Source organism: Chrysochloris asiatica, unplaced genomic scaffold, assembly GCF_000296735.1.
Source record: "Chrysochloris asiatica unplaced genomic scaffold, ChrAsi1.0 scaffold00079, whole genome shotgun sequence".
Taxonomy (NCBI): Eukaryota; Metazoa; Chordata; class Mammalia; order Afrosoricida; family Chrysochloridae; genus Chrysochloris; species Chrysochloris asiatica.
The window spans coordinates 1,616,532-1,642,914 of record NW_006408597.1 but is presented as its reverse complement, the minus strand read 5'-3'; the positions used below and the strand labels follow the sequence as shown (position 1 = coordinate 1,642,914).

Genomic DNA, 26,383 nt, shown 5'->3' with positions numbered 1-26,383 from the left:
TGTCCTGTAAACTTTCACTCAATCCGCAATAAAAACTTAAAAAAAAAAAAAGCCAAGAGGCAGATGGTATCAAAGGTGACTTTTACCAATCATTTAAATAAGAATGTTTCACCAATCTTTCAAAAAAAAAAAGCAGAAGAGGAGGAAACACTTGCTAACTTACTCTGAAGCCAGTATTACTCTCATACCCAAACCAAACAAAAACGAAAAACTACAGACTGGTATCCCTGAAGAAGGTAAGTAAATAAACGCAAAACCCTCAACCCACATCCCAGCACAGTGAAGCCAACAGCATGTTAAAAAAGGATTATACACCATGATCAGATGCAATTTATGCCAGGAATGCAAGGTTGGTTCAATATAGAGAAATACTCAATGTATTATACTATATTAATAAATTAAACAATGCCCATATGATTATCTCAACAGCTGTAGGGGAAAAACAAGCAAACAAAAGAAAATACAACATTCATATGATAAAACAACACCAAAAAGACCAACAGTCAGCAAACTAAGAATAGAGGGGAACATTCTCAATCTGATAAAAGGTATTTATGAAAAACCCACAGCTAACATCATATTTCAATTGAAAGACTGAACATTTTCCCCATGACCAGGAACAAAACATGGAGGTCTGCTCTTGTCACTTCCATCCAATATTACACATATTAGAGATTCTCTCCAGGCCTAAAAAAATGGGAATGAAAGTCATTCCAACTAAGAAAAAAAAAAAAAGCAAAACTATATTCATGGGTAGCATAGTTCTGTATAAGAAAATCCTAAGGAACAGACACACACACTTTCAGAACTATCAAAACCCCAGCTGCCTGTTTTGCAGAAATTGACAAACTAATCTAAAATTTACCTGCAAGGACCCAGAATAGCCAGATAAACCCTTACAATTATGGCCAATTGATTTTTGACAAAAGTGCTAACATAATCCAATGGAAGAAATAATAATCTTTTCAACAAACGATGCTGGGCAAACTGGATATCAAATATTGCCTACACAAAAGCTTGTCAATGCAAAATGAACTCACACTGGATAAAAGACATAAATGTAACAGCTAGAACTATAAAACTCTAAGAAGAAAATAAACAAGAAACATCTTAAGGCAGTGAATTGCTGCCTTAAGCGCTATGGGGGCTCAAGACCATAGTCTCAGGGGACAGTATGGTCAATTGGTATGCATCCTACTCTGGTGAGTGTTGTTGTCAGGTGTCATCGAGTCAGAACCGACTCATAGCGACCCCATGCATAGCAGAATGAAACAATGTCCGATCCTGGGCCAACCTCATTACCACTGCCACACTTGATGCCATCAATGATGCCACCTGGCTAATCCATCTTATTGGGGGTCTTCCTCTTTTTCTCTGACCCTCCATCTTACCCAGCATGACATCCTTCTCCAGCGACTGCTCCCTCCTGGTGAGTAGCATCTGGGATATTAAAAGCTCATGAGTGGCTATCTAAGGTGCAGTTATTGGTCTCTCGATGTGCAGCAGAAAGAAGAGTGATGAGAATGGAAGAGGCTTGGAATCAATTAGTGCAATGGACTAAGGGAACATGTGAGCATCAGTCTCCAGGACTCTGAGACAGAAGAACCAGATGGTACCTGGCTACCACCACCAGCTGCTCTGAAAGGGATCGCATCAGAAGGTCCCAGATAGAGTGACAAAATGAGTGCAACAAAACTCTTAACTATATATATAAATATATGTAAAAAGACTGAGCTTACTAGTCAGAAAGAGACTGGAGAAACCTGATGATATCTATGGTCCTTGACCACCCTTCAGGTCTGGAAAGGAACTCACTCTCATGGCCCAACTTTCAGCCAAGCAGGAGATAAGTATGTAGTGAGGATAACTACACTAGTATGTTATGCTTACTATGAAAGATGGTACGGTCAATTATTCAAAATCAGAAGGGCGCCATTTTACCTAGGGACAAAGTTGAGAAGGATGAGAAGGTGGGTGGAATGGAAACGGGGAAGCGGGCTAACTGCTGTTGCAGGGAGGGGACTGCAATTATGGAGATGGAATGAAATGTAAGATTTGTTGAATGTAAAACTGATGATCTTGTTTGTAACTCTTCACTCAATTTACAATTAAAAAGTTTTCAAATAGATAAAAATAAGAAACTATTTTGATACCATGAAGTAAAAAGAAAAGAAAAGACGCAAGGACCACCATGACCCATCTTAGATGTAACAATAGATGTAAAAACAAGAAAAAAATAAATTGGATTTCATCAAAAGGAACACCTTTTGTGCTCTATTGTTGCTGTTGCTGTTGTTAAGTGCCATAGAGTCGGTTCTGACCCATAGTGACCCTATGGGGTTTCCAAGAAGCAGCTGGTGAGTTTGAACTGGTGACCTTGTGATTTAATCTGACTTTGCAATACAGCACATTAGCCCACAGCACCACACCAGGGCTCCTTTGTACTCCATGGTGGTGGTGGTGATGTGCCATGGAGTTGGTTCCAACCCATAGCGACCCTGTTCAGGGTTTCTGAGGCTGTAAATCTGTACGGGAGCAGAACGCCTCATCTTTCTTCCGTGGAACAGCTGGTAGTTACGAACTGCTGACCTTGTGGTTCGCAGCCCGATTCATAACCACTACACAGGATGTGGCAAATCATACAGCTGATAAACAACTATGAAAGAATTCTTATAACTCAATAATAAAAAGACAACTCAAATTTTAAATGAGCAAATAATTTGAATAAGTATTTAAGGAAGCTATGAAAACAGTCAATCTCACAGCAATCCTCTGTACAACAGCACGGCCCTATGCCGCCATCCTAGTAGTTGCTAGACTTGAGCCGATTATTACAGTCACTCAAGAAGTCCTGGTGGCATAGTGGGTTATTGCTGGGCTGCTAACTGCAAGGTCAGCAGTTCAAATCCACCAGCCAACACATGGGAGGAAGAGGAAAGTTTCTGCTCCTGTAAAGATTTATAGCCTCAGCAACGCTATTAAGGATCACTGTGAGTCAGAATTAAGGAGCTCTGGTAGCGTAGTGGTTACGAATCGGGCTGCGAACCTCAGGGGCAGCATTTCGAAACTACAGCTGTTCCGTGGGAGAAAGATGAGGCTTTCTGCTCCCGTAAAGAATTACAACCTCAGAAATCCTGTACAGGGTCACTATGAGTAGGAACCGACTCCACAGCACATAACAACAACAACAACAACGAGTCAGAATTGACTCCACGGCACATAACAACAACTTTGCAGCTACTGTGCCAACCCATCTCGTAGGTAGTCTTCCTCTTTTTCGCTGACCCTCTACTTTACCATGCATGATGTCCTTTCCCAGAGGCTGGTCCCTCCTGATTGTTGCTGTTATTAGGTGCTGTTGAGTTAGCTCTGACTTACAAAGTGTTGCACAAAGAATGAAACACTGCCCAGTCCTGAGTTACCCTCACAATTGTTACACTTGAGCCCACTGCTGCTAATGCTGTGCCAATCCATCTTGTTGGGAGTCTTCCTCTTTTTCTCTGACCCTTCACTTTGCATAATATCTTTCTCTAGGTAACATATCCAAAGTATAAGAAACATATCCAAAGTATAAGAAACGATATCCAAAGTAACATATCCAAAGTATAAGAAATGAAGTCTTGCTATCCTGGCTTCTAAGGAGCATTCTAGCTGTACTCTTTTAACACAGATTTGTTCTTCGGGTAGCCCATGGTATTTTAATACTTTTCTCCAACACCATAATAAAAACATCAATTCTTCTGTGGTCATTGTTATTCATTTTCCTGCTTTTCACTGCATATAAAGCAACTGAAAATACCATGGCTTGGGTCAAGCACACCTTAGTCCTCAAAGTGCTATCTTTGCTCTTTAACACTTTAAAGGGGACTTTTGTGGAAAATCTGCCCAATGGTTTATGTTGTTTGATTTCTTGAATGCTGCTTCTATGAGCACTGATTGTACATCCATGTAAAATGAGATCCTTGACAACTTCAATCTTTTCTCTGTTTATCAAGATGTTGCTTATTGGTCCATTTGTGAGGATTTCTGTTTTATTTACATCGAGTTGTAAGCCATACTGAAAGGCTGTATGTATTCTTTGTCTTCATCAGTAAGTCCTTCAAATCTTTTTTACTTTCTGGAACCAGGGTTTTGTCATCTGCATATTGCAGGTTGTTAAGGAGTCTTCCTACAATCCTGATGCTACTTTCTTCTTCCTAGAGTCCAGCTTATCTGATTATCTGCTCAGCTTAAAGGCTGAATCAATGTGATGAAAAGACACAACCCTGACTCACATCTTTTCTTATTTTAAATCACACAGCATCTTCCTGTTCTGCTCCAACAACTGCCTTTAGTCTATGCACAGGTTCCACATGGGTACAATTAAGTGTTCAGGAATTCCCATTCTTCACAATGTTATTTACAGTTTGTTATGATCCACAATTCAAGGCCTTTGCCTAGCCAATAAAGCACATCTAAACATCATTGTGGTATTCGCTACTTTCAGCGAAGATCCATTTAACATCAGCAGTGATATCCCTTGTCCCATGTTCTCTTCTGAATCCAGCTTGAATTTCTGGAAGTTTCCTGTTCATGTACTGCTGCAACCATTTTTAATTATCTTCAGCAAAATTTTAGTTGCATGTGATATTAATGATATTGTTCCATTATTTCCCCATTCTGTTAGGTTACCTTTCTTTGGAATGGGCACAAATATTGTTCTCTTCCAGTCAGTTAGTCAGGTAGCTGCCTTCCAAATTTCCAGAGTAGTTGTGAAATGACATCAAGAACATCATACATGAAGAAAGCAAAATAGAATCAAGAAGAAAAAAAAGACCAAAATAGGTATCAGAAGAGACTCTGAAACTTGCTCTCCAGCATAGACAATACAGCAAATGGAAGAAATGAGAAGGTAAAAGAGCTAAACAGAAAATTTCAGAGGGTAGTTTATGAAGACAAAGTCAAGTATTATAATGAAATGTGCAAAGACCTGGAATTAGAAAATCAAAAGGGAGGATCACACTAGGTATTTCTCAAGCTGAGGGAACTGAAGAAAAATTCAAGCCTCAGTTGTAATATCAAAGGATTCTATGGGCAAAATATTGAATGATGCAGGAAGCATCAAAAGAAGATATACTAAAAAGAAATGATTGATGGTCAACCATATGATCAAGAACTGATGGTACTGAAGGAAGATGTCTACGATGCACTGAAGACACTGGTGAAAATGAAGGATCCAGTTGACAGAATACTGATTGAAATGTTTCAACAAACTGAGTCAAAGAACTATGGAAGACATCTACCTGTCCAACATATTGGAACAGATCCATATTTGTGGTCATTCCAGAGAAAGGTGACCCAACAGAATACAGAGATCATTGAACAGTATCCGTATCACATGCAAAGTAGAATCTTGCTGAAGATAATTAAAAAACACTTGTAGCTGTACATCCACAGGGAGCTGCCATAAATTCAAGTGGGATTCAGAAAAGGATATGGAAAATAGGTTATCATTGCTGATGTCATGAATCTTGGCTGAAAGCAGTGAATGCCAGAAAGATTTAAAAGAGTAAAGATGTCTCTTTGAGAACTAAGGACAAAAATACTACCCAAGCCATGGTATTTTCAACCACCTCATATGCATGTGAAAAGGAAGACTACAGAAGAATTGATGCATTTGATTTATGGTGTTGGAGAAGAACATTCAAAGTACCATGGACTTCTAGAAGAACAAACAAATCTGTCTTGGAAGAAGTCCACCAGAATGTCCTTTAGAAGTGAGTATGGCGAGACAGACTCTTGTACTTTGGACATGTCATCAAGAAGGACCAGTTCCTGAAGAAGGAGTAGAAGGTCAGCAAAAAACCCAGTAAGACCTTTAACAAGGTGGATTGACACAGTGGCAGCAACAAGGGACTGAAACAGTAACAATTAGGAGGCTGGTGCAGGACCAAGCAACATTATGTTGTGCATAGGGTCACTGTGAGATGGAACATCTAACGACAATTGGCCATTTTTACATCTTCTTGAAAGAAATGCCCCAATATTAAAAATAATGTTCAGTACAAGAAGCCAGATAAAAGGCCATATCTGATTCCATTCATATTAAACATGTAGGAAAGGCAAATCGATAGAGACCCAAAAGCAGATTAGTGGTACCAGGGGCTCAGGCAGAGGAGGTATGTGGATGAGGAAGGGCAGCTAGTGGGATGAGGTTTTTCTGGGGTAATAAAAATGCTCCAGATAGTGCACAACTTTGTGAGTATTTTTTAAACTACTAATTGTGTATTTTAAAAGAGTGAATGGTACATGAGTGAATGATACTCCAACTTTTATAAAGTTCCTTCCTGTATTCTCTATCATTATTCCTCTAGGAAAGATGAAATTTAGGGGCTAGATGATACTAACTGTATACAGAGGATAGCAAAAACAAAGCAATTGCTAAAATATACACTGGTATGCATTATTTAACCTCCTTGATCCCATAAGGTTTTTTTGTTTTTTACGGGAATACAGCTCTCTATTTGCTTATTTCTATGGAGTCCTTGTGTGACACCACAGGATAAGAACTGAACTGCTAACTACAAGGTTGGAGGTTCAAACCCACCAAGTGCTCCTCAGAAATCCTATACAGGATCGCTATGAGTTGAAACCAACTCAATGGCACTTAACAACAACAACAAATGGTTTTAAAGACCCCCACACCCAGACTCTCTTAGCGCTAGACCACAGGTGAGACACAGGCAGATAAAGCTAGAGGACATGGCTCTGGATGCAGGTTCTTAAGCTTTATCCAGGGGACATCTGCCACCAGCGGCAACTGGGGGAGGGGCGGGGTGGGGAAGGGGGTGATGCCGTGGGGCCTGGGGGGCTCTTGCTGCACAGGAAGGTATGACAATGGGCGGGGCTGGGTACACTGGATCCTACCCATACCACTTCCGCTTGCTCTGCTCCCACTACTGCAGCCAATGTCCAGGCCATTTGGCCAGCCTTCCGCAGTGGCCTCTGCAGTGGCTCCAGCAGCAGTTCCTCTGGTGGAAGTGGCTGCGGTTTAGGCGCCCACAAGGTTTTCACATGGTGCTCACACAATGCTCACAGACCATAGCATGGATGTTAGGAGTCCTGCTGTAGCACTATAGGATACACACTGGACTGCTAACCATAAAATTGGTAGTTCAAACCCACCAGCTGCTCCTCGGAAACCCAGGGTCACTATGAGTTGGAGGACACTTAACAACATCAATATCATGGACATTAAGTAATATATATATATATATATATATATATATACATAGAGAAGGAGCTCTGGTAGCGTAGTGGTTACGAATCGGGCTGCGAACCTTAAGGTCAGCGGTTCGAAACTACCAGCCGCTCCGCGGGAGAAAGATGAGGCTTTCTACTCCCGTAAGGATTTACACCCTCGGAAACCCTGTACAGGGTCGCTATGGGTCGGAACCGACTCGACGGCACTTAACAACAACAACAACAACATATACATAGAGAGAGAGAGAGACAGAGAGACAGAGACAGAGAGACAGAGACAGAGAGACAGAGAGGCAGAGACAGACAGAGAGACAGAAACAGAGAGTCAGAGACCTAGTGTTGCACTGTGGGTTAATGCGCTGGACTGTTAAGTCGGTTTGAACTGCAAGGTTGGCGGTTCAAGCTCACCAGTTGCTCCTCAGAAAACTTATACAGGGTTGCTATGAGCCAGAACCGACTCGACTTCACTTAACAACAACTATCTATCTATCTATCTATCGTTGTTGTTATGTGCCATGGAGTCATTTTTGACTCATAGCGACCCTGTATAGGGTTTCCAAGGCTGTAAGTCTTGACGGGAGTAGAAAGCCTCATCTTTCTCCCGCGAAGCGGCTGGTAGTTTCGAACTGCTGACCTTAAGGTTCGCAGCCCGATTTGCAACCACTACACTACCAGAGCTCCATACACACACACACACACACACACACACACATATGTATATATATATAAAATTATAAGCAGTAAAGAATAAGATACAAGTACAGTTAAGAAAAAAGATTGTATTTTCCTTGCAGTTTTCCAAACCAGTATTGATTCTTCTGCATTCTTTTATTCTCTAAATTTGAGAAGGTTGAGGAAGAGGAGTTATATACCACCATCTGATCCCCTTCCCTCATAACTCTGATTAATCTTTGAAGCTGTTACCTCCACTTACGAAATCACTGGACTCTTCCTACATACCTAGTAGCAAAGCTAATTGGAACATAGCTCTTGCTATGACAGTCTTTCTTTTAACAGGTGTTTCATACACGAGAATGAAATAGGAAATTATTTGAAAATAATTGGAAAAACCGGTATTGACATTCTACATTCATCCCTCAGAGATTCAGATTTAGATTTTAGGAACCACAGTACCAGGAACTTGACACTTGGAAAGTTCTGCACTTCTACCTCATTATCTTTGGTGTAAGAGATCCAGCCACTGAATCAATCCAGCTCAGTGAGGGGCTTCTTCTTTTTCATTGATCCTCTACTTTACCAAGCATGGTGTCCTTCTCTAGAGACTAGTCCCTCCTGATAACATGTCCAGAGTCTATCAGATGAAGCATCTCCATCCTGACTTCTAAAGAGTTATTCTGGGTTTACTCCTTCCAAGACAGATTTGTTTGCTCTTTTGGCTAATTATGATGGTGGTGGTGGTATGCTATGGAGTCAGTTCTGACTCATAGCAACCCTGTATAGGGCTTCTGAGGCTATAAATCTTTAAGGGAGCAGCAGAAAGCCTCATCTTTCTCCCACGGGACGGCTGGTAATTTCGAACTGCTGACCTTGAGATTAGCAGCCCAACTCTTCACCAACGCCATAGTTCAAACACAGTGACATTGCTGAGGGGTGGAGAGGGATGGGGAGAAGGTTTGGAAATGCACCTCCTGACATCAAAATGACCCTAGTGTTTGGAGGGGGGTGCAGTGAGGTCTGGCTGGTGCCACAGAGGGAGGAACCAGCAAGGCTGTGGTGTCGCCAGGGTTTGTGTTCTTGCCTTTGTCGCCCCCCTCCCCCCCCCCCCCCTTTTTGGTGAAGAGGAAGGTCTCTGCCTTGGCTAGGGCAGTGGGGATGTGACACCAAGAGGTACCTCACTGATACCAACCCTGGTGAAGTCATTGCAAATGCATCAGTTTTTCTGTCTCCCTTATTCATTGTCCAGCCTTCACAGGCATATGAGCTGCAGTTACCATGGCTTGGGTCTTTTGTAGCAGATTTCCATAATGCAATTGTTTAAGAAGCCCTGGTGGGTTTAAATGTAGGACTGCTAGCCCACCAGTTGCGCCCTGGAAGAAAAATAAAGCTCTCTGTTTCCATAAAGACTTACAGCCTCAAAAAACCACGAGGAACAAATCTACTCTGTCCTATCCTATAGGGTCAACTTGAGTTGGAATCAGTCGACTTGATGAGTTGGAATCGACTTGATGTCAGTGGATTAATACATCATTTGATTTCTTGACTACTGCTTCCATGGACATCGATTGTGGTTCCAAGTACAATGAAATTCTTGACAACTCCAATCTTTTCTCCGTTTATCATGATGCTTCTTGATTTGGGGGTTTGGAGATATGCTAGAAGGGCACTAGCTCCCTTGCAAAACTCAGAAGGGAAACTGAGGTTGCATTTGTGTGTGACTAAAGCAAAGGTTGTTGTTGTTAGGTGCCATGGAGTCATTCCAACTCATAGTGACCATATGTATGCACAACAGAATGAAACGCTGCCTGCTGGTCTTGTGCCGTCCTCACAATGGCTGCTACTTCCTACTAGTAGCAGCCATACTGTTCCTATCACTCCATGCGCACTCTTAACATTATCTATCCTGGAATGAATATGGTATTTTAAGCTTAGAAAAGCTTCAGCTGGGAAAGGTCATTGTCCTTTCAAAGTCAAAATGAATACAAAGGAATTAAGAGGGGGAAATGGGAGACAGTTGGAGAAATGAGAAAAAAGGGGTCTGAGGAAAATTCATCAGGTAAAAAGGAGCAATTACATAGATTATATAAATGCCATCAGTTCACATAAATGTCATCTATGTTGGCTTTCCCACAAGATCCCAGGAAAGGGAGAGATTTAGGGAAGCCTTCTACTTCAGACATGTGTGACTAGGATTCAGGTACAACAATTAGAAAAATACCAACAATAATAGAATCTTCCATTTACATTGTGTTTCACCAACTGCAGTGCAGTTTTTTACCTGCTGCTTCTTCCAGTTCACATGTCCCAGAAACACGTCTCTTGTTCCATGCTCATGCCCTGGGATGTCCCCAAAGTCTGCAGACCACGTACCTGTGTGTACTTGCGGAAAAACACCCCTTGCACCTTCCCAAAAATTTCATAATCCACAGATATCAGGGTGTCCCCTTCTGCCATGCTCAAACCTGCCAGAGATCAGGAAAGCAGAAGAGTAAAGGACTATCCCAGGACCCTCCATCCTGAGGCAAAAAGGGCCACACCAACACCTGCTCATCCTAAACCACTGCAACCCATCTGCACCCCAAGCTCCCCCAGTCAGCGGATCCTGTGTGTATACGTGCGCAGTAACAAAGACACATCTGGACGTGAGAGCTGCTGGTCACCACTGCCCACAGAGGGTACTTTGGGGACAATTACCTGGTAACCCCACCTCATTTATAACCATTCTAAAAGAACCTCCTGTCGCAGTGACTAAAGCACCCCCCTGCTAAGCGTCACTAGAACCAGAAGGGACTCCATGGCATTGGGTTGTTTTTTTGCTATACTTATTCTGATCCCGTTCCTTTCAATCCCTTCCCACGGACCCGGCTTCCACATGACCGTCAGAATCCCTCTCTGCTAACAGTTTAGGGCTAATCGAATTGACAGGTACGCCCTGGGGTCCCGTCCAGGGCTCACCCTCCTTGTCTTCTTCAAATACCGCCAGAACCACCCAGGTGACTACCACGCCAAAGACTTCCCAGGCGGCGCCAACCGCCGCGTCCGGAAGCTCAGACTGTCGTTCTTCCTTGGCTGGGTTTCATGCCCATCACTTCAATTTGACCAATCAGGATGGCGTATTCGTCCCAGAGCCCGCCCACAAGGTGGGACTTCAGGACACAGTCTTTTGCCCGCAGACCGAGCCTAATGTTGGGGATCTGTCCAGTTGTCCGCGCGGATTCCACGGATGGTGCCCTCACCCTCGTGCAGTCTGTCCTCCCCGCCGCAGTCACTAAGCGGACCCCTTTCTTCAGTGGCTAATGAATAGAAATACATAGATGAAGGAGCACTTAAGATTCATAATTTGTTGAGAGCCAACTATGTGCCAGGCACTGTTCAAGAAGCCCGGCACACATTAGTGAACAAACAGACAGGATCCCTGCCCTGGAGGAGCTTAGATTCTGCAGGTGGGGGGACGATAAACATAAAACATCATAGACAAATACATTAAACAGGAAACATACAATATTTCTGCCCTTTATTTCCAGTTCTCCCTAAATGTTGGGTCATGCCTAGGTCTGGAATTGGAAGCAGCAGGAGCGATAAATGTACAAGAGGTCCCAGTAGAGGTTATTTCTCCCTCTGTGTTCTGGAAGCTGCCCAACAGAGTCTAACTTACTAAGAAAATTTCAAATAACCCTTGTCTAAAAAAAGAAAGTAAAGGCACAAGGAAAATAACCATGGTTCCAGAAGCACAATTGAGTCAGTCAGTCAGTCTAAGGCCAAGAACCAAATTGCATGAGTTTACTTTGGGAAAAGAGAATTGTCTAGGGAGATTGTGGGTTAGGCTGGTTAAAATTAGGGTCCACTTGTAGGCGTTTGAGTCCAGCTAGCTTTAGGATTAACAATATGTAGGAATGCGTGTATTTCTCGTTCCTCCCTTCATACAAACAGCCTCGGAAACCCTACACAGAGTTGCTATGAGTCGGAACCAACTCCACAGCACATAACCAACAAACTAACCATATCTAAGTATGCCAGGCTGTCAGGTTTGGTGAGACAGGTTTGCAATTAAGGCCATGGAGATTCATCACTCCACGATAAGGAGTACTGGTGGTGCAGTGGATAAGCACTTGGCTGCAAATGGAAAGGTTGGTGGTTCAAACCCATCCAGCAGCTCAGAGAGAGAAAGACCTGGCAGTTTGCTTCTGTAAAGATTGTTGTTGTTGTCAAGTGCCGTTGAGTTGGTTTTGACTCATAGCGACCCTGTATAAGGTTTCTAAGGAATAGCTGGTGAGTTTGAACTGCCAACCTTGTGGCTGGCTGTCTAGTGTCGATCCTGTGGTTACAGAAAACCCTCCGTGGGGAAGTTTAGAAGGCTAGAAGTCCAAATTTAGGGTGCCAGTTCTGGGGGAAGGCACTCTCTGTCCACTCTGAAGGAAGGTCCTTGCTCTTTTCAACTTCTGTTCTTCCGGTGCTTGGCACCCTGCATGTGGGACGGCATCTGTCATCATTTCCTATACTCCTTTGCTTCTGTGACGAACCTGCTCCTTTTATATCTCAAAAGTGATGAGTTTAAGACACACCCTTCACTGATAGGGCCTCATAAACAAAGAAAATCTTATTCACAAATGGGATTACATCCACAGGTCCAGGGATTATGATCCACGACACATATTTCGGGGTGACAAAAGTCAATCCACAAAGTTCTTGAGAAACATTCATGTGGAGACACTACACTGGCAGTGGGTTAATGTGCTGGACTGCAAGGTCGGTTTGAACTGCAAGGTTGGTGGTTCAAGCTCACCAGCTGCTCCTAGGGAATCCTATGCAGGGTTGCTGTATGTTGGAACTAACTCCAAGGCAACAACTAAGGAGACAGTCAGAGCTGTTTATTAACTAAACAGAGATGAGAGCTGAAATCTCAACATCTGGTTGAGATCATTAAAGGGGACAACATTAAGAACTCAGAGAGACTTTGGAAAAAACCTAGATGTAGAAGGCAGGTGGAGGAAGACATAAATGCCAGAGATCTGGTAGAAAATGGAAAGAGGACATGGAAGAGGAAACTGAAAGGGCACGGAAGCACTGAGAGAAGCGTTCCCAGGGGGTAAGTAATCACCAACATCAAATAAGTGGGCTATGAAACAGAAATGTCTGTCTTCAGTCACTGGTATATCACTGGTTTAAGTGGACAGGATTGAAGTCAGACTGACAATGAAGAGATGAGAAAATGGGGGCAGCCAAGGTAGAGTTTTCCATTAAGTCTTAATGATAAAGAGATCTTGTGGAGAAAAGGTGAAGTGAATGACAGCCTTACATGAGAAGCATCAAGTTAAGTGAAACGAGGTTTATTTTGCAGAGGAAAGTTAAACGTATTTTTAAACCACAGAGAAGGAATGTGTGAAAAGATAAAACTTGAGTTTAACAAGTTGTTGTTGTTGTCAGGTGCCATCGAGTCGAAACTGACTCATAGTGACCCCATGCACAGCAGAATGAAACAATGTCCAATCCTGGGCCAACACCACCACCACTGCCACACTTGACGCCATCAATGATGCCACCTGGCTGATCCATCTTGTTGGGGGTCTTCCTCTTTTTCTCTGACCCTCCATCTTACCCAGCATGACATCCTTCTCCAGCGACTGTTCTCTCCTGACAATTTGTCCAAAGTATGAGAGATGAAGCTTAGCCATCCTGGTCTCCAAGGAGCACTCTTGCTGCACTTCTTCCAAAACGGATCTATTGGTTCTTTTGGCAGTCCATGGCACTTTTAGTATTCTCCTCCAACACCACAAGATAGTTAACAAGATGGAGGGGTAAAGTAATCGAGTCAAGTCATGGAAGGTCCTGAAAGGAATTTATTCAAGAGAACATTTGAAAAGAGAGACCCTTCTTCCTCCAAAACTAGGCAGGCAAGGATAGAGGGAGACACACTGAGAAATCTTGCCAGGATGGAGAGAAGCAGGAAGAGTTAAGAAGCAAGAAAGCTAGAGAACTGGGCCTTGGAAGAGAAGATGTCTGGAACTACATTCATGTACATGGCAGTTGTTGTTAAGTGCCACGGAGTTGGGTTCAATTCACAGCAATCCTATATAGGGTTTCTGAGGAGTCACTAATGGATTTGAACCACTGACCTGGTGGTTAGTAAGCCAGTGTTTATCCTACAGCGCCCCACTAGGACTCCATGTAGATGACAGAAGAGTCAGTCTACAAGGAATAAATGGATTGCCCTGGAGGGCCAGCCAAGAAATTTCTTTATAATATGTAATATGACAAGTAGTATTAACACTCGCTATGAGTCGGAACCGACTGCACGGCACATTACCACCACCACCACTGCTGTCTTCATTATTTTCCATGTGCAGGAATCTTTTGAGTACTTATAGGGAAAAAGTCTGTTCCAAACAGCTTACCCAACTGAACTGAAGCTTGAGGAAGACAAACGCTTCTGATGCTAACAATTTATGATCATTTAATATTGAAACTGCTTATTTTCGATCTGGCAGTTGGCTTTGTTTTCATTACATTTGGCTGAGTCATTTCTGGCCCTTAGGAAGAGACGGCCAGGGTTACCACGTGAGAACAAAACATTGTAAAATCAAAATAATTAGATTGGACACAAAAACTACCCCGAAAAGATACTGCGTAGCAAAACCCAGCGGAGTGGCCACAACTGGACAGCAAGCTCCCACCTACAGGGGAAGATGAGCACGGAAAGACAGTGATGCAGCCATACCTGGGGCCTGTGCACTACAGCCGAGGGCGCTAAGAAGGGCTATCAGCAGGCCCACTCCCGCGAGGCCGGGGGACCCTAGAGGGTGGCGGAAGAAGGACTCCAGGGCCCATCTAGGGGCTCCGCCCTTTGCCAGGGCAGGGCACAGTCCAGGGTCTGGGAACATCGTTCTCAGGAAAAATACAAGTTCTTTTCTGAGCGTTCCAGAAAGGCATCTCCTGCCCTTCCCCCGCTCGCCTACGAGTGGCAGAGTTGGCCGGACACGGGTCAAGTGACATTTGTACTAACCACACCCCTCCCCTGGCCCGCCACGCCAGACCGCGCGCCGACTGCGCCGGCGCGCACTTCCCAGTAGGCGCCTGAGGCAGGAGGCGGGACTTAGAACGCTACACGCTCCTGTTTCCAGGCAACGAAAATAACGGAGACCGGCCGAGAGCGCCTGCGCAGCGCGGTAGGTCGCTGGGTCGGTAGTTGAGTCGGAGTAACCTTGGTCTTGGGGTTTGCCCTGAGCGGGAGCTGCCCGCAAGAGATACGGCAGAAGAGAGAGAGAAAAATTGGGTCAGCACCTCAACCTTCCAAGGGGCTGATCTCCCGGGGGAGGGAGCGAGAGATCATCCCCAGAGGAGAAGTCCCCAAAGGGAACACCCGGTGGACCCTCCTGGACAGAAGGTGACTTCCGCATTCTGGATCTAAACGCGGCCGAATCAGGTGGCCTCCACCTCTCAGGTTACTCTTTCCACTGTCAGGCCTCGGGCACTCCTCGGAAGAAGTTTTGACTGTTGGGCTCGTGGCTCTGAATGGCCTCTGTGCTCTTTGGAATCCCGCACGGTTTCTGCAGGAGGGAACCTGGAGAGTATTTTGTGCCAGTTACTTAACTCGGGGCCGCATCATTTTTACTCCTAAGGTACCTAAGTTTCAGTTTTGTAAACTAATTGCCTTCGCTCCTCCGTTTACAGGTAAAGAAACTTGGAGGCAGCAAGAAATCACTTGACCTGTGTCACCAACTTAAAATCCGACTTCCAATCTAATGCTGTTTCCATCTACTCTGGAGTATACTGTGTATGGCAGAGACTGGTCTGGTGAAAAGGAATGTTAGGTTAGGGACCAACACCTGTGCCATATTTATTAGTCTATCTTCAGAGATTAAATGTTGAACGTTTACTTTAGCAGCCTTGAGTGAACCTGAGACAAATCCTCACATGTTTTAACTCTCCCCTAGGCTTCAGTGCAGGCCCTAAATGGCTGGTCTCCAGTTGGCTCTACATCTGCCTGTGGACATTATGCTCCCATATAATAAAACAGAAATTCCAGGGCTCCACTCAGCCAAGCATCACCCTTATGAACAAGGTGACTCTTCTCAGAGCTCCCCAATGGGGCACCTCAGGAACAACATCCCAAGGAAGCTTTTGAGTAACAAAGAATCAATGATGGATAATCTCTATCCTCACCCCAAGTGGAACACCTTCACACAAACCCGGAGCTACTCTTACCTTCACTGTGCTGGAACCAGCCAGCAAGATTTAGGAGCCAATTCCCCAGGTCAAGGAAAGGGTTTGTTTTACTCAGACCCTCAATCGTCTCAGCCCTGGCATGCCAAAGCCAGTAACCTGGACGCCATCCCTTTTACAAAGAAGCGAATTGGGGTGGACCGGGCATACCCACTGAAGCCTGTGTTCCACTGGAAGTCTCGTAGTAGAGGTGAGGCTGGTTCTGATGGGGACCAGAATGTCTCTCCAAGACCCCCTGAGCCCAGAGACTTTTCATACAGTGGCTTTGGTTCAAGGAACCCGGTGAATTTATCTGTGGTTGGTCCTGTTCTTGCTGTCATGCAGGGCCAGAGGGCCAGGGCAAAGCCCGAAAGGACTGAGTGGATGCAAATCCAAAGACTAGAAGCTGCAGGGGAGAGTTTAGAGGAGGAAATCCGAAGAAAGGAGACTCTCCTGAGGGAAAAATTAAAGAAGACAGAGGAGGAACTCAGGAGAATGCAGAAGGAAAAGGAGCAGACTGACAGAAATGAAAAGAAAGAGCTACAGAGAATGACACTCTGCAGGAGAAGAGTTCAAGGTAATAGCAGCAACACCACGTGTAAACCTATTTCCGCTACAGAATTCGAGCCTGAAGAAGTGTTCAGCAGAGACCGGAAAGACAACGAAACCTGGGGACAGACTCAAGAAAATTCTAGTCCATTCCAGTTCTCAGATTATGGACTACAGAGTCTCAAAAGAGAAAGACTGGTGGCAAGCAGTAACAAAATCCCAGACCAAGTCTCAGAGAGGTTTCCTCAGACTTCAAAAGCACCAGGCAATGCTTTGCAGGGATCTGCCATCAATTCTAGGGCACCAGACTCCTCAGGTTCCAACTGTTCTGCTGAAGAGGCTGAACTCGGCGAGTGTAGCCACTGTGGACGCAAGTTCCTCTTGCTCAGACTGGAGAGACACTCGAATGTTTGCAGCAAGATGCAGAGTTCCAAGAGGAAAGTTTTCGACTCCTCTAGGGCCCGGGCTAAGGGCACAGAACTAGAGCAGTACCTGAACTGGAAAGGACCAGCCTCGGTCAAGGTAAACAAGGAGTCTTAGGGGTTTGACTCTATGTATGAGGCACACTGTAAGGGCCTGCTATCTCCTCATGAGCTTTCTTTAGAAAACTGTCGTGTCCTGTAGGGAGAAGGCGAGAATGCTTCAGTAGGCCAGTCACTGTGACAGTAGCTTCTCGTAGCATCCTAATCCCACTCTGAAGATCTGGTTGTTAGTCAGTCAGTTCTGATTCATAGCGACCCTGTGTAGACTTTCTGAGGAGCAGCTAGCTGATGGGTTTGAACTACCAACCTTGTGGTTCACAGGCCAGCGCTGATTCTACAGTGCCACACTAGTAGTCTGAGGATCTAGCTAGTTCTCATTTTATCAATTCCAAAATCCAGGCTCACAGAGGTTAAGTAATTTAAAGTCATGGACAGTTTTTAAGTAATGGCCTATAAATCTGGGTCTGAGTGACTCCAAAATTTAGGATTAAAAACTGGTATGATTATAAACATAATATATTGATTATAAACATAATAAATGTTTACTGTAGGAAAATTAAAAGACCAAAAATCAAATTATGCAGTGTCTCACCTTTGCTCTTTGCCATGTACCATATACTCTGCCACCTCCCTAGACTATGATCTGTCCTTCCTCCTTTAACCTTATGGGGTCCTGGTGTGGCGCTGTGGGTTAATGCGCCAGACTGCAAAGCCGTTTGAACTGCAGGGTCGGCAGTTCAAGCTCACCACCTGCTCTTCGGAAACCCTATACAGGGTCCCTATGGGTCGGAATCAACTCGATGGCACTTAACAACTCTTTCAAGATTAGCTCCATCTTGCTGTACCTTCTTGTAAATACATGAAACACAAGCAAGTCTAGCATTCTTCTCCCCATTTAGAGTGCAAACACCTTTCTTTTTGGTTATCTTTCAAAATGTTCCTAGCTGCGGAAAAGCCAGGTTGTAAAAAAATAAGGATTCTAATAGTTACCGTAAGGAGTTCTGGTAGCGTAGTGGTTATGAGCAGGCTGTGAACCGCAAGGTCAGCAGTTCGAAACTACCAGCTGTTCCACGGGAGAAAAATGAGGCTTTCTGCTCCTGTAAAGATGTACAGGGTCGCTATGAGTCGGAACCGACTTCACGGCACGTAACAATAGTTACCATGCTAGTTTCAGAGAACTTCATAGTCGCATTTGAACAGTCAGATCTAGAAATGGTCTTCTAAATAAGCCCACCTCCCTGACTGTCAAGATTACACAACTGGGTTTGTAAAATGAGTATTTCTCAACATGTGATACACTGACAGACTTAAATTTTTTTCCCCTTTATTGTTGTAGTAAAACATGTATATAATGCATATGCCAATTGACCACTTTTCATGTGTGCAGTTTAGTGACATCAATTATGTAAATCATGTTGTACAATCAGTTACATATATGGAGGGCCAGATTTCCCATCACCACCCACAAAAAATCCACTTCCTTAACAATGGGTTCTCCTTCCTCCCTCCCTCCCATCCCTGGTAACCACTAATAATAAACTGTGGTCTCTATACATTTGTCTAGTCGTTGTGTTTCATAGGACCTCAACAGACATGTTAATAGGTCTAGTAGACCTCAGAAAAATATAACAACATATTAAACCCTTGGATTGAAAGAAAAATATTAGTTAATAATAAAGGAGGTGAAGTGAAGGTGTTACACAAATGACTAAGGCCTGACCCTATGATCTCAAAGACCAGTGCTGCTATTCTAGCAAAATCTGAGTCTCCTGTTTTCCTTTCCTTCCAACCCTGCCTTCTGCTGTCCTTGCACTTCTTGTCCGTCAGGACGCTGCAGTTTCTGTGTATATTTGCTATTGGAAGTATTTTTCTGTTGATGTTATTGCAGCAGTCTGGGAGATTACCACAAGAAAGCTCCTTCTATGTTCAGACATCTCCTATCTAGTTTCCAACAAGGAGCCAACATTTCAGCTCTTGCAGATAGTAATAAGACTACCAGTTCTTGTTCTTTCCTGTTTTCTTTCTGGTCCACCCAGTAAATCACTATTTGTTGTTGTTGTTAGTTGTTATTGAATCCGCTCCAATTCTTGGCAACTTTATATCTAACAGGACTTACAGTCTTACAGCAGCTTCCTGTTTGAGTCCAGTGTCACAGCTATGCAGTGCCTTCCAACTTAGGGGGCTCGTCTGCAGCCCTACATCGAACAGGGCAGGATTCTATTAGGATCCAGAAGGCTTGCATTGGCTAATTTTTGGGAGATCAGCAGGCCTTTCTTCCTAGTCTGAAAGCTCTACCATGGGTGATTCTGCTGATATCTAAAACACTGGTGGCATGGTTTTCCAGCATCACAGTAATATGCAAGCCAACCACAGTATGACAGACTGGTGGTAGTGTCCCACTATAGGAGTTTACTTGGGGCCCATATCTTAAAATAGTTGGGTTTCTGACATCAGACTTCCACATTTATGGAAATTAATATTAGGGGCAAGGTGCTGCCTTAAGGAAATCAAAGCAGAAAGGACCTAGATTGAGACACACTCCCCTCCTCTGAATGTTCCAAGTCCTGCCATAGCTTTCTGCCTTTGGAAGCTGATTATCATTCCTCTAGTGTACTCAACCTGAACAACTGATGTCCTTGTATCCTTTAATCATTACGTATGTGCCTTCCAGACACCTCCTACCTCTAGGCTATAGACTGTAAGCATTTGAGAGTAGGGACCACATCTCACCCATCTTTGCATTGTACACAGATCTTAATGATCAATAAATGTTAATTGAATGAAGTTCCCATACAATAAAAAATAAAACTATAGGAATTGCCCTTAAGGAATGGATCCCAAATTCTTTTCCTTAAAAGTTCCCATTGTGTGTTGTTGAGTTGGTTCCAATCCATAGTGACCTTGTATAGGGTTTCCAAGGCTATAAATTGTTAGGGGAGAAGAAAGCCTTATCTTTCTCCTGCAGAGCGATTGGTGGAGTCAAACCACCGGACCCACAGTTAGGTTAACAGCTCAGTGTGTAACCCACGACACCACCAGAGCTCCTTGGAAGGTTTTCCTGGCTGCTGTCTTTTACACTCTGATTCTCTTGCCTTGTCTGTGTCAGTAATAGATTCTGCTTAGGGAGCCTTCCTTTTCTTTTCATATCGCTTCATAAGCACCGAGCAGTTACTTGCTTCTTTTAAAAAAAACTGTATTTTAATTAAAATGATAAGATGCATGCAGTTTTAAAATTCACATGGTAATAAATGACCTGAAATATAAAACAGCAGTATTCTGCATCTCCATCTAACCCAGCCCCCAGAGGCAGCCCTAAATTCTGCTGGATGCTTGTTCCAGTATGCATAGCCATTATTTTGAAATAATATGCTTATTTTTCTGACTTAGAAAATTTGTAAATTATCTCTTAACTTTCTCTAGGTTATCGTTGTTAAGTGCCATCAAGTTGGTGCCGACCCACAGCCACCCTGTATAGGGTTTTTGAGGAACAGCTGGTGAATTTGAACCGCTTACATTGCAGTTCAAACCAACTTTTCAGTAGAGTATTTATCCTACAGCACCACACCAGGACTCCAACTTCTTCTATGGAAGCTGTGTTAAGCTCTCTTTAATATTCCCTCTCCTGCAAACCACAAGGGCTGTGGTTCGAACCTGCCACCCACTCCACGGGAGAAAGATGAGGCTTTCTGTTCTGGTGAAGATTTAAAGCCTCAAAAACTCTATACAGGGTTGTTATGAGTCGGAATCGACTCGATGGCACTTAAAAACAATCCTGGTAGGCTAAGCATTGGTCTGCTAATCTCAAGGTTGGTAGTTCAAATCCAGCAGCTAATCTTTGGAAACCCTATATAAGTTCACTATGAGTTGAATTATACTTTCGGATTTAATCATGAGTCAGTTTTCACATCCTTTTGACCTTGTAAATTTTGTTCACTAATGAGTGAATTCTGTCCCTGCTCACGAGTTAGTCAATGACGTGTTTTCATTTGCTTGGTTTCTGCATACTTAGTGCTAATTTTTTTCCCTAAATGATCCTTCTGATGCTGCATACCTACTACTATTTTTGAATTTTATTTTTTTATCCTGGAAACCACCGTCCTGGTTTTTACCTCCCTGCCCCAGTCCTGGCTGGCTAGTGTCTGGGTCTGGTAGACCTGTTGTCCTGGAACGTCTCTTCTGTGTTGGGTGTTCTCTTGCTTTGGCTCTGTATCTCCCTTGACTTACTTCTTGTTTTGCTTAAGAAAAGTGCATGGAAAGTATAGATTTTGTCCTTAAATGAGTGAAAATACCTACCGAATAGCCTCACATCTTATTGCTGACTTGACCGTGTACAGAATTCCAAAGGGAAAATGGTTTTCTGTTAGAACTATTAAGGCACATTTCCAATAGCTTTTAACATCCATTGTTGCTGTTAAGGAATCTGGTGCCCTTTTGATTCCTGTTCCATTGCATGAAACCCATTATTATTACTTTTCTGCAAGTTTATAGTTGTTCAGTGTCATCAAGTCGGTTCTGACTCATAGCAACCCCGCATAGGGTTTCCAAGGAGCAACTAGTGGATTTGAACCGCCAGTCTTACAGTGTGCAGTCCATTGCTGATCCTACGCCACCACACCAGGTTTACAGTACTCTCTCTTTATTAAGGAATTTTTACAATGACTATATTAGAAGGCTCTTTCAAGACTTTTGACTTTCAGTTCTAGAAATTTACATTTTATTATTTCTTTTAATAATTTTCTCCGTGTCTTTTGGAATGCCTATTGGTCAGCTGTTGGACCCTTTTGGATGATTTACTAAGTATCCAATCTTTTCTACTTTCCACCTCAAATCTTTTCTCGCACTGAGACATTTTATTGGCATTATTTTACATTTCCATTTAGCTTATTATTTTACAACATTTCTGTTTACTTGTATCTAGTTATGAGATTTTAAACTTGTAATCGTTTTCTCAGATTGTTCTTTTTTGTCTAGTAAACTCATTTTATGGACACAATCCCTTATACTTTGTTAATAAGCTTTTTGCAAAAAGAAAGGTTCCTTCTGCTCTCTGCCTTGGTCACTGCTTCCTGAGTTCAGTTTCTGTTGTTTACTTGTGCTTGATTCAGTTTTTTTTCTTGTTAGAGCTCTCTTTCAGTATCTGGGGATTCTTGCCTATCCATTCATATTTAAGTTTAGGTGGGGCCTTTAGGTTGATCGAACAGTGAGTTTTACTTGGGGTCCACTAGAGGCAGTGCTGGCTTTTCTCAGGAATGTGCACCCTGAGAGGAACTCTTCAATCTCCTAAGAAGATGCTATGTGGGTGGTTCTCTGGGACCCTCTTAGAAGACCGAGTCCCACAATTCCATTTGTACTGAATCCTCATCTTCAGCCTCCAGATGAATCCTGTTGTCCAGTGTGTCTGAATTCCCCGAATCCAAAATCCATCTCGTTCAATTTCTCATGAGAATAAACTCCTGATCTCTTTGTGAGGGTGCTTGACCCTTGGGTGTATAAGATGGGAAAGGGACCTTGTGTATATGGGGTCCATCTTGTTCTCAGCCCTACACTGCCCCACCCCCTACTTCCAAAGCACTGGACCTCTCGGATTCTGTTGCCTATAAGTGGTTAACCCCTTTTGCAGGCCCCACATTTGGGTACATCCACTGTGCTCAGTCAGTTATGGCTGTTGCTCCCTTCCTGTTCTCTTTGACTTGGTGGGCTACCTCCCTTTTTATTTCCTTATGGTCACTGGAGCCTCGGGAATGAGATGAGGTAGAGATTAATACCAAGTTAAATGGCGTGTCTACTGTTATAGGTGGAACCACCTCGGAAGAGCAATTGGAGACAGAAGCACGAATCTTTCATCCGGACCCTCCGTCAGGCTCGAGAGACCCAGCAGGTAATTGCCAAAGGTGGAAAGCCTGCAAACTTGCCCCCGATCTTGCCTGCAGAAAATCCGGACTATATTCAGTGTCCTCACTGTAGCCGTCACTTTGCACCCAAAGTGGCTGAGGGGCACATTCCCAAATGTAAGACCATCAAGAATCGTCCTCCACCTCCAAGGAAGCATTACAATTGAGCAAGTAACAGTGGAAACCTCAGAGAGTTCAGAAGGCTCTGCTCCTCCTTCAGCAGTAAATAGGCGAGGAATTTGATGCAGAAACAAAACTTACATCTCCCAGATCAGCCTGCAGAGCTGGAGTCAGTGAAGAGAAACCCCATTGTTAAACTGCAGGAGGCAAAAGGAAGCCCCAGCTTCCCACTAAGTTACCACCCCAGCTGGTGTGCCTTATGTCACTTCCCCAAGAACTGATGGGCAAAGACACTTGAGTAACCAGCAGCCTTCATTAAAACTCTTTTCATAGGCCTAGTGTGTGGTTTGTTCTGGGTAAGTGCCTGCCTGTGGTTGTGTCTTGTCGCTGCTTCTGCACGTATCCTGTGTTTCTGATGAACTCTTTGTGTTCCTGCAAGATGATGACTTACTAGGATGAGTTGGTGTGAAGGTCAGGGTCACCAGATGGTATCTCACAAAAGATAGAAGATTTTGCCGTAAGGCATTATTAATTGATGTCTATCCTCAACCTCCCTGGTGCTGGCCCAAACCCAACAAAAGCATGTAAGGTTAAGGCACCCATGTTCCTGAGCCTTCCATAGGGTGCCCTGCACAATAATGGAAACCTCATCTTTTTGCGTTTCAGGAGGAAGCACACTGGACTTTATAGAGTGGTTCTTTTGTAACGGGCTTCACATGTGAAACAAGAATCCCTCAGTTTCAGCTGTTGCTTAAACTGCTTTCAAATCAAGTTGGCTGAATGACTTTTTAAATGAGGTAGCAAAATCAGCCATCAAAGCAAGCTGGGACGTTGCACAATGTGACATGTCCCTGCCGATTATACCACTGTAAACTTCTAGCTAAGAGTAAACTTTGCAGGGAGAGGGACCAGTTCTTTTTCATATTCTCCGTAGAATACTGCCTAGTGCATGCGACTTTCATAACTCTTTTTTAGTGCCACTGAGTCGGTTCCAACTCATACTGACTTTGTATAGGTTTTTTGAGGCTGTAAATCTTTGCGGTAGCAGAAAGCCTTTTCTCCCATGGAGCCGACCTTGTGGCTTGCAGTCCAGTGCTTACCCTCTACAACCATTGCACTCCCAACCTTCTTAATTAGGGCCTCAGTAAGTGGGTTTTGGGGACTTTAAGAGTTAAGATGTGGAAGTCCTAGACTTGCAGAATGGGTGTACTGATGAATTCATGTCTGAGGGGTAATAGTAGTTGAGATAGGAGGGATGCAAGCACAACACCTGAAATACTGGTAAGAGTACTATCCTGGGAGCATCACTCAAATGTTTTACTGGAGAAAACCCACCCAATTTTAGCTGAGCAGAGGAATCACACACAACTAAGTCACAGTCAACCACATGGCTCGTTGCTCTTGTTCCAGTCCCCTTTGCAGCTTCTGCTGAGTGGCTAACAGATCAGACCGATTTGAAACTAAGTTTAAGGATTTAGCAGCAAAACTGCAGGCACGAGGCTGGGGGTGGGGAAGAGAAAAGGTTGTGGAGTAATGGAGTTTTTTCATGGAATTTTTGAGGCTCCCTTGTCTGTGAATTGCTTTATGTTTGATTTTGTCTCAAGAGGGATAGAGGTCTCACATATGGGCTCCTTAACGAAACCTCTGGTGACCTCACACAGACACAGTAGATACTTAACTCCCTATGTGCATTCTCCAGTACAAACCCACTGCCTCAGACTGGAAAGGAGAGTAGAACTGCTCCACAGAATTCCCAAGGTTGTCCATCTTTATGGAGGCATACTGTTATCTTTCTCCTGTGGAGCAACTGGTGGGTTCAAACTACTGACCTTTGAGTAGCAGCTGAGCACTTAACCACAGTGCCACCAGGACTCCTTACTTTGCCCCCCAGATATTTTATCTGGCTGGCATAGCATGAAAAATATGACCCAACATTTAAAAATTGGGACATGGAACATCTCTTTAAAAACTAGCAGCTCTGGAAACGTTGGACCAACAAGCCTGCGTAACACCAGCTGATGGGGCTCAGAATCGGCTGCTCCTTCAAACACCCCCCTGGCCCACTTCTCTCACCTATCTGCTGGTCCTCGAGCACTTGGGTTTGGGATCCCTGGAATAATCACTAAGAAGAACAAGTACATGTGAGGAGTAGTTACTCATTCTTACATTTCTAGTTGCTGTTAAGTGCTGTCCAGTCAGTTCCAACTCATAGTGACCATGTATAGGGTTTCTGAGGCTGTAAATAATTACGAGAGCAGAAAGCCTCATCTTTTTCCTGTAGAGCAGCTGGCAGGTTCCAACCACTGACACTGTGGCTCACAAAATCCAGTACTTATCCTAATAGTCAATGCCTCAGTGTTCCCTCTGAACTGTAAATGTTTAATCCTTGACTATACTAGAAATATCTATTGGGCTTTCAAATGTCACTTGATCATGTCTCTGGGAAAAGGTTAGGCTCTTTATTCCAGTGTTGCTGGAGAGTACTCAGAATAATAGTGGACAGAGGAGGAATAAATGCCATTAATTCATGTCCATATTTTATATTTGTCCAAGAATGTTTAGAGCAGGTAAACATTATAAATGTTTAAGTTCAATAGGTTAAGCAATGAGGAAAACATCGCAGAATGAAACTCACATGGAAACTCATTTAAGCATATGCAGATGTGTAGACATACTTAACAGCGATGAAGGTTTTTCAAAATTTAAAGTAGCACTGTTAGCTAACACTGCTTTGTCATTAATTTCTCTTCACAACTACACAGGATGTGACATAGTGTTGTTTTTCCCCATTATGTTCTTGATTCTCTGCAGTTTAATGGTCAGCATGTTTATCTCCATAATTAATCATTGTAGCAATAGATGCTTTTGGAGTTTAAGGCAAGAAGGAACCTGGTTCACAGTTCTAACTACAGCCCACTCTGTCCTGACACATTTATAATACTTTTTTTGAATGAATGAACTTGTTTAACATACATCTTCACTCCTGAGTTGGTCTATTATAAATATATCAGAACCCATGACAAACCAAATGAAATGTGAGTTTAAGGCAGTTTTAACGGTACATCAACAACCATTATGACTTCTTTGTGCTGTGCCAGGGAGATCAAATACAGTTCAGCCTCACCCTCCAGTTCTCTTTCCCATGGGACCTAAACACTGGTCTGGGTGGTCCTAAAAGACGGAAAACTAATATTAAAACGGATCTCTGTGCTTTTCTGGCAC

The 26,383-nt window shown here is 43.5% G+C and overlaps 2 protein-coding genes across 2 annotated transcripts in view; one reads left to right on the top strand and one right to left on the bottom strand.

The window, feature by feature from the left end:
• Window positions 1–14,693, bottom strand: part of ACYP1 (acylphosphatase 1, erythrocyte (common) type) — a 20,183-nt gene extending 5,490 nt beyond the window's left edge. Inside the window, exons 1-2 of the mRNA XM_006865520.1 lie at window positions 14,636–14,693; window positions 10,291–10,382 (exon numbers count right to left, since the gene is read on the bottom strand). Of these exons, the coding sequence (XP_006865582.1) occupies window positions 10,291–10,374 (84 nt within the window). The 5' untranslated portion in view covers window positions 10,375–10,382; window positions 14,636–14,693. The remainder of the gene's footprint in view (window positions 1–10,290; window positions 10,383–14,635) is intronic.
• Window positions 14,694–15,870: 1,177 nt separating this feature from the next.
• ZC2HC1C (zinc finger, C2HC-type containing 1C) lies at window positions 15,871–23,208 on the top strand. Its single transcript, XM_006865519.1, has 2 exons — window positions 15,871–17,190; window positions 22,945–23,208. The coding sequence occupies exons 1-2, from the start codon at window positions 15,871–15,873 to the stop codon at window positions 23,206–23,208; spliced, it is 1,584 nt and encodes a 527-aa protein (XP_006865581.1).
• The last annotated feature ends 3,175 nt before the right edge of the window (window positions 23,209–26,383 follow it).

What these genes read in the sequence shown, in the direction of transcription:
- ZC2HC1C (XM_006865519.1), top strand. Translation starts at nt 15,871, where the DNA reads ATGGCTGGTCTCCAGTTGGCTCTACATCTGCCTGTGGACATTATGCTC. An exon ending in AAGGACCAGCCTCGGTCAAG is followed by an intron (nt 17,191 to 22,944) that starts GTAAACAAGGAG and finishes CTACTGTTATAG; the next exon opens with GTGGAACCACCTCGGAAGAG.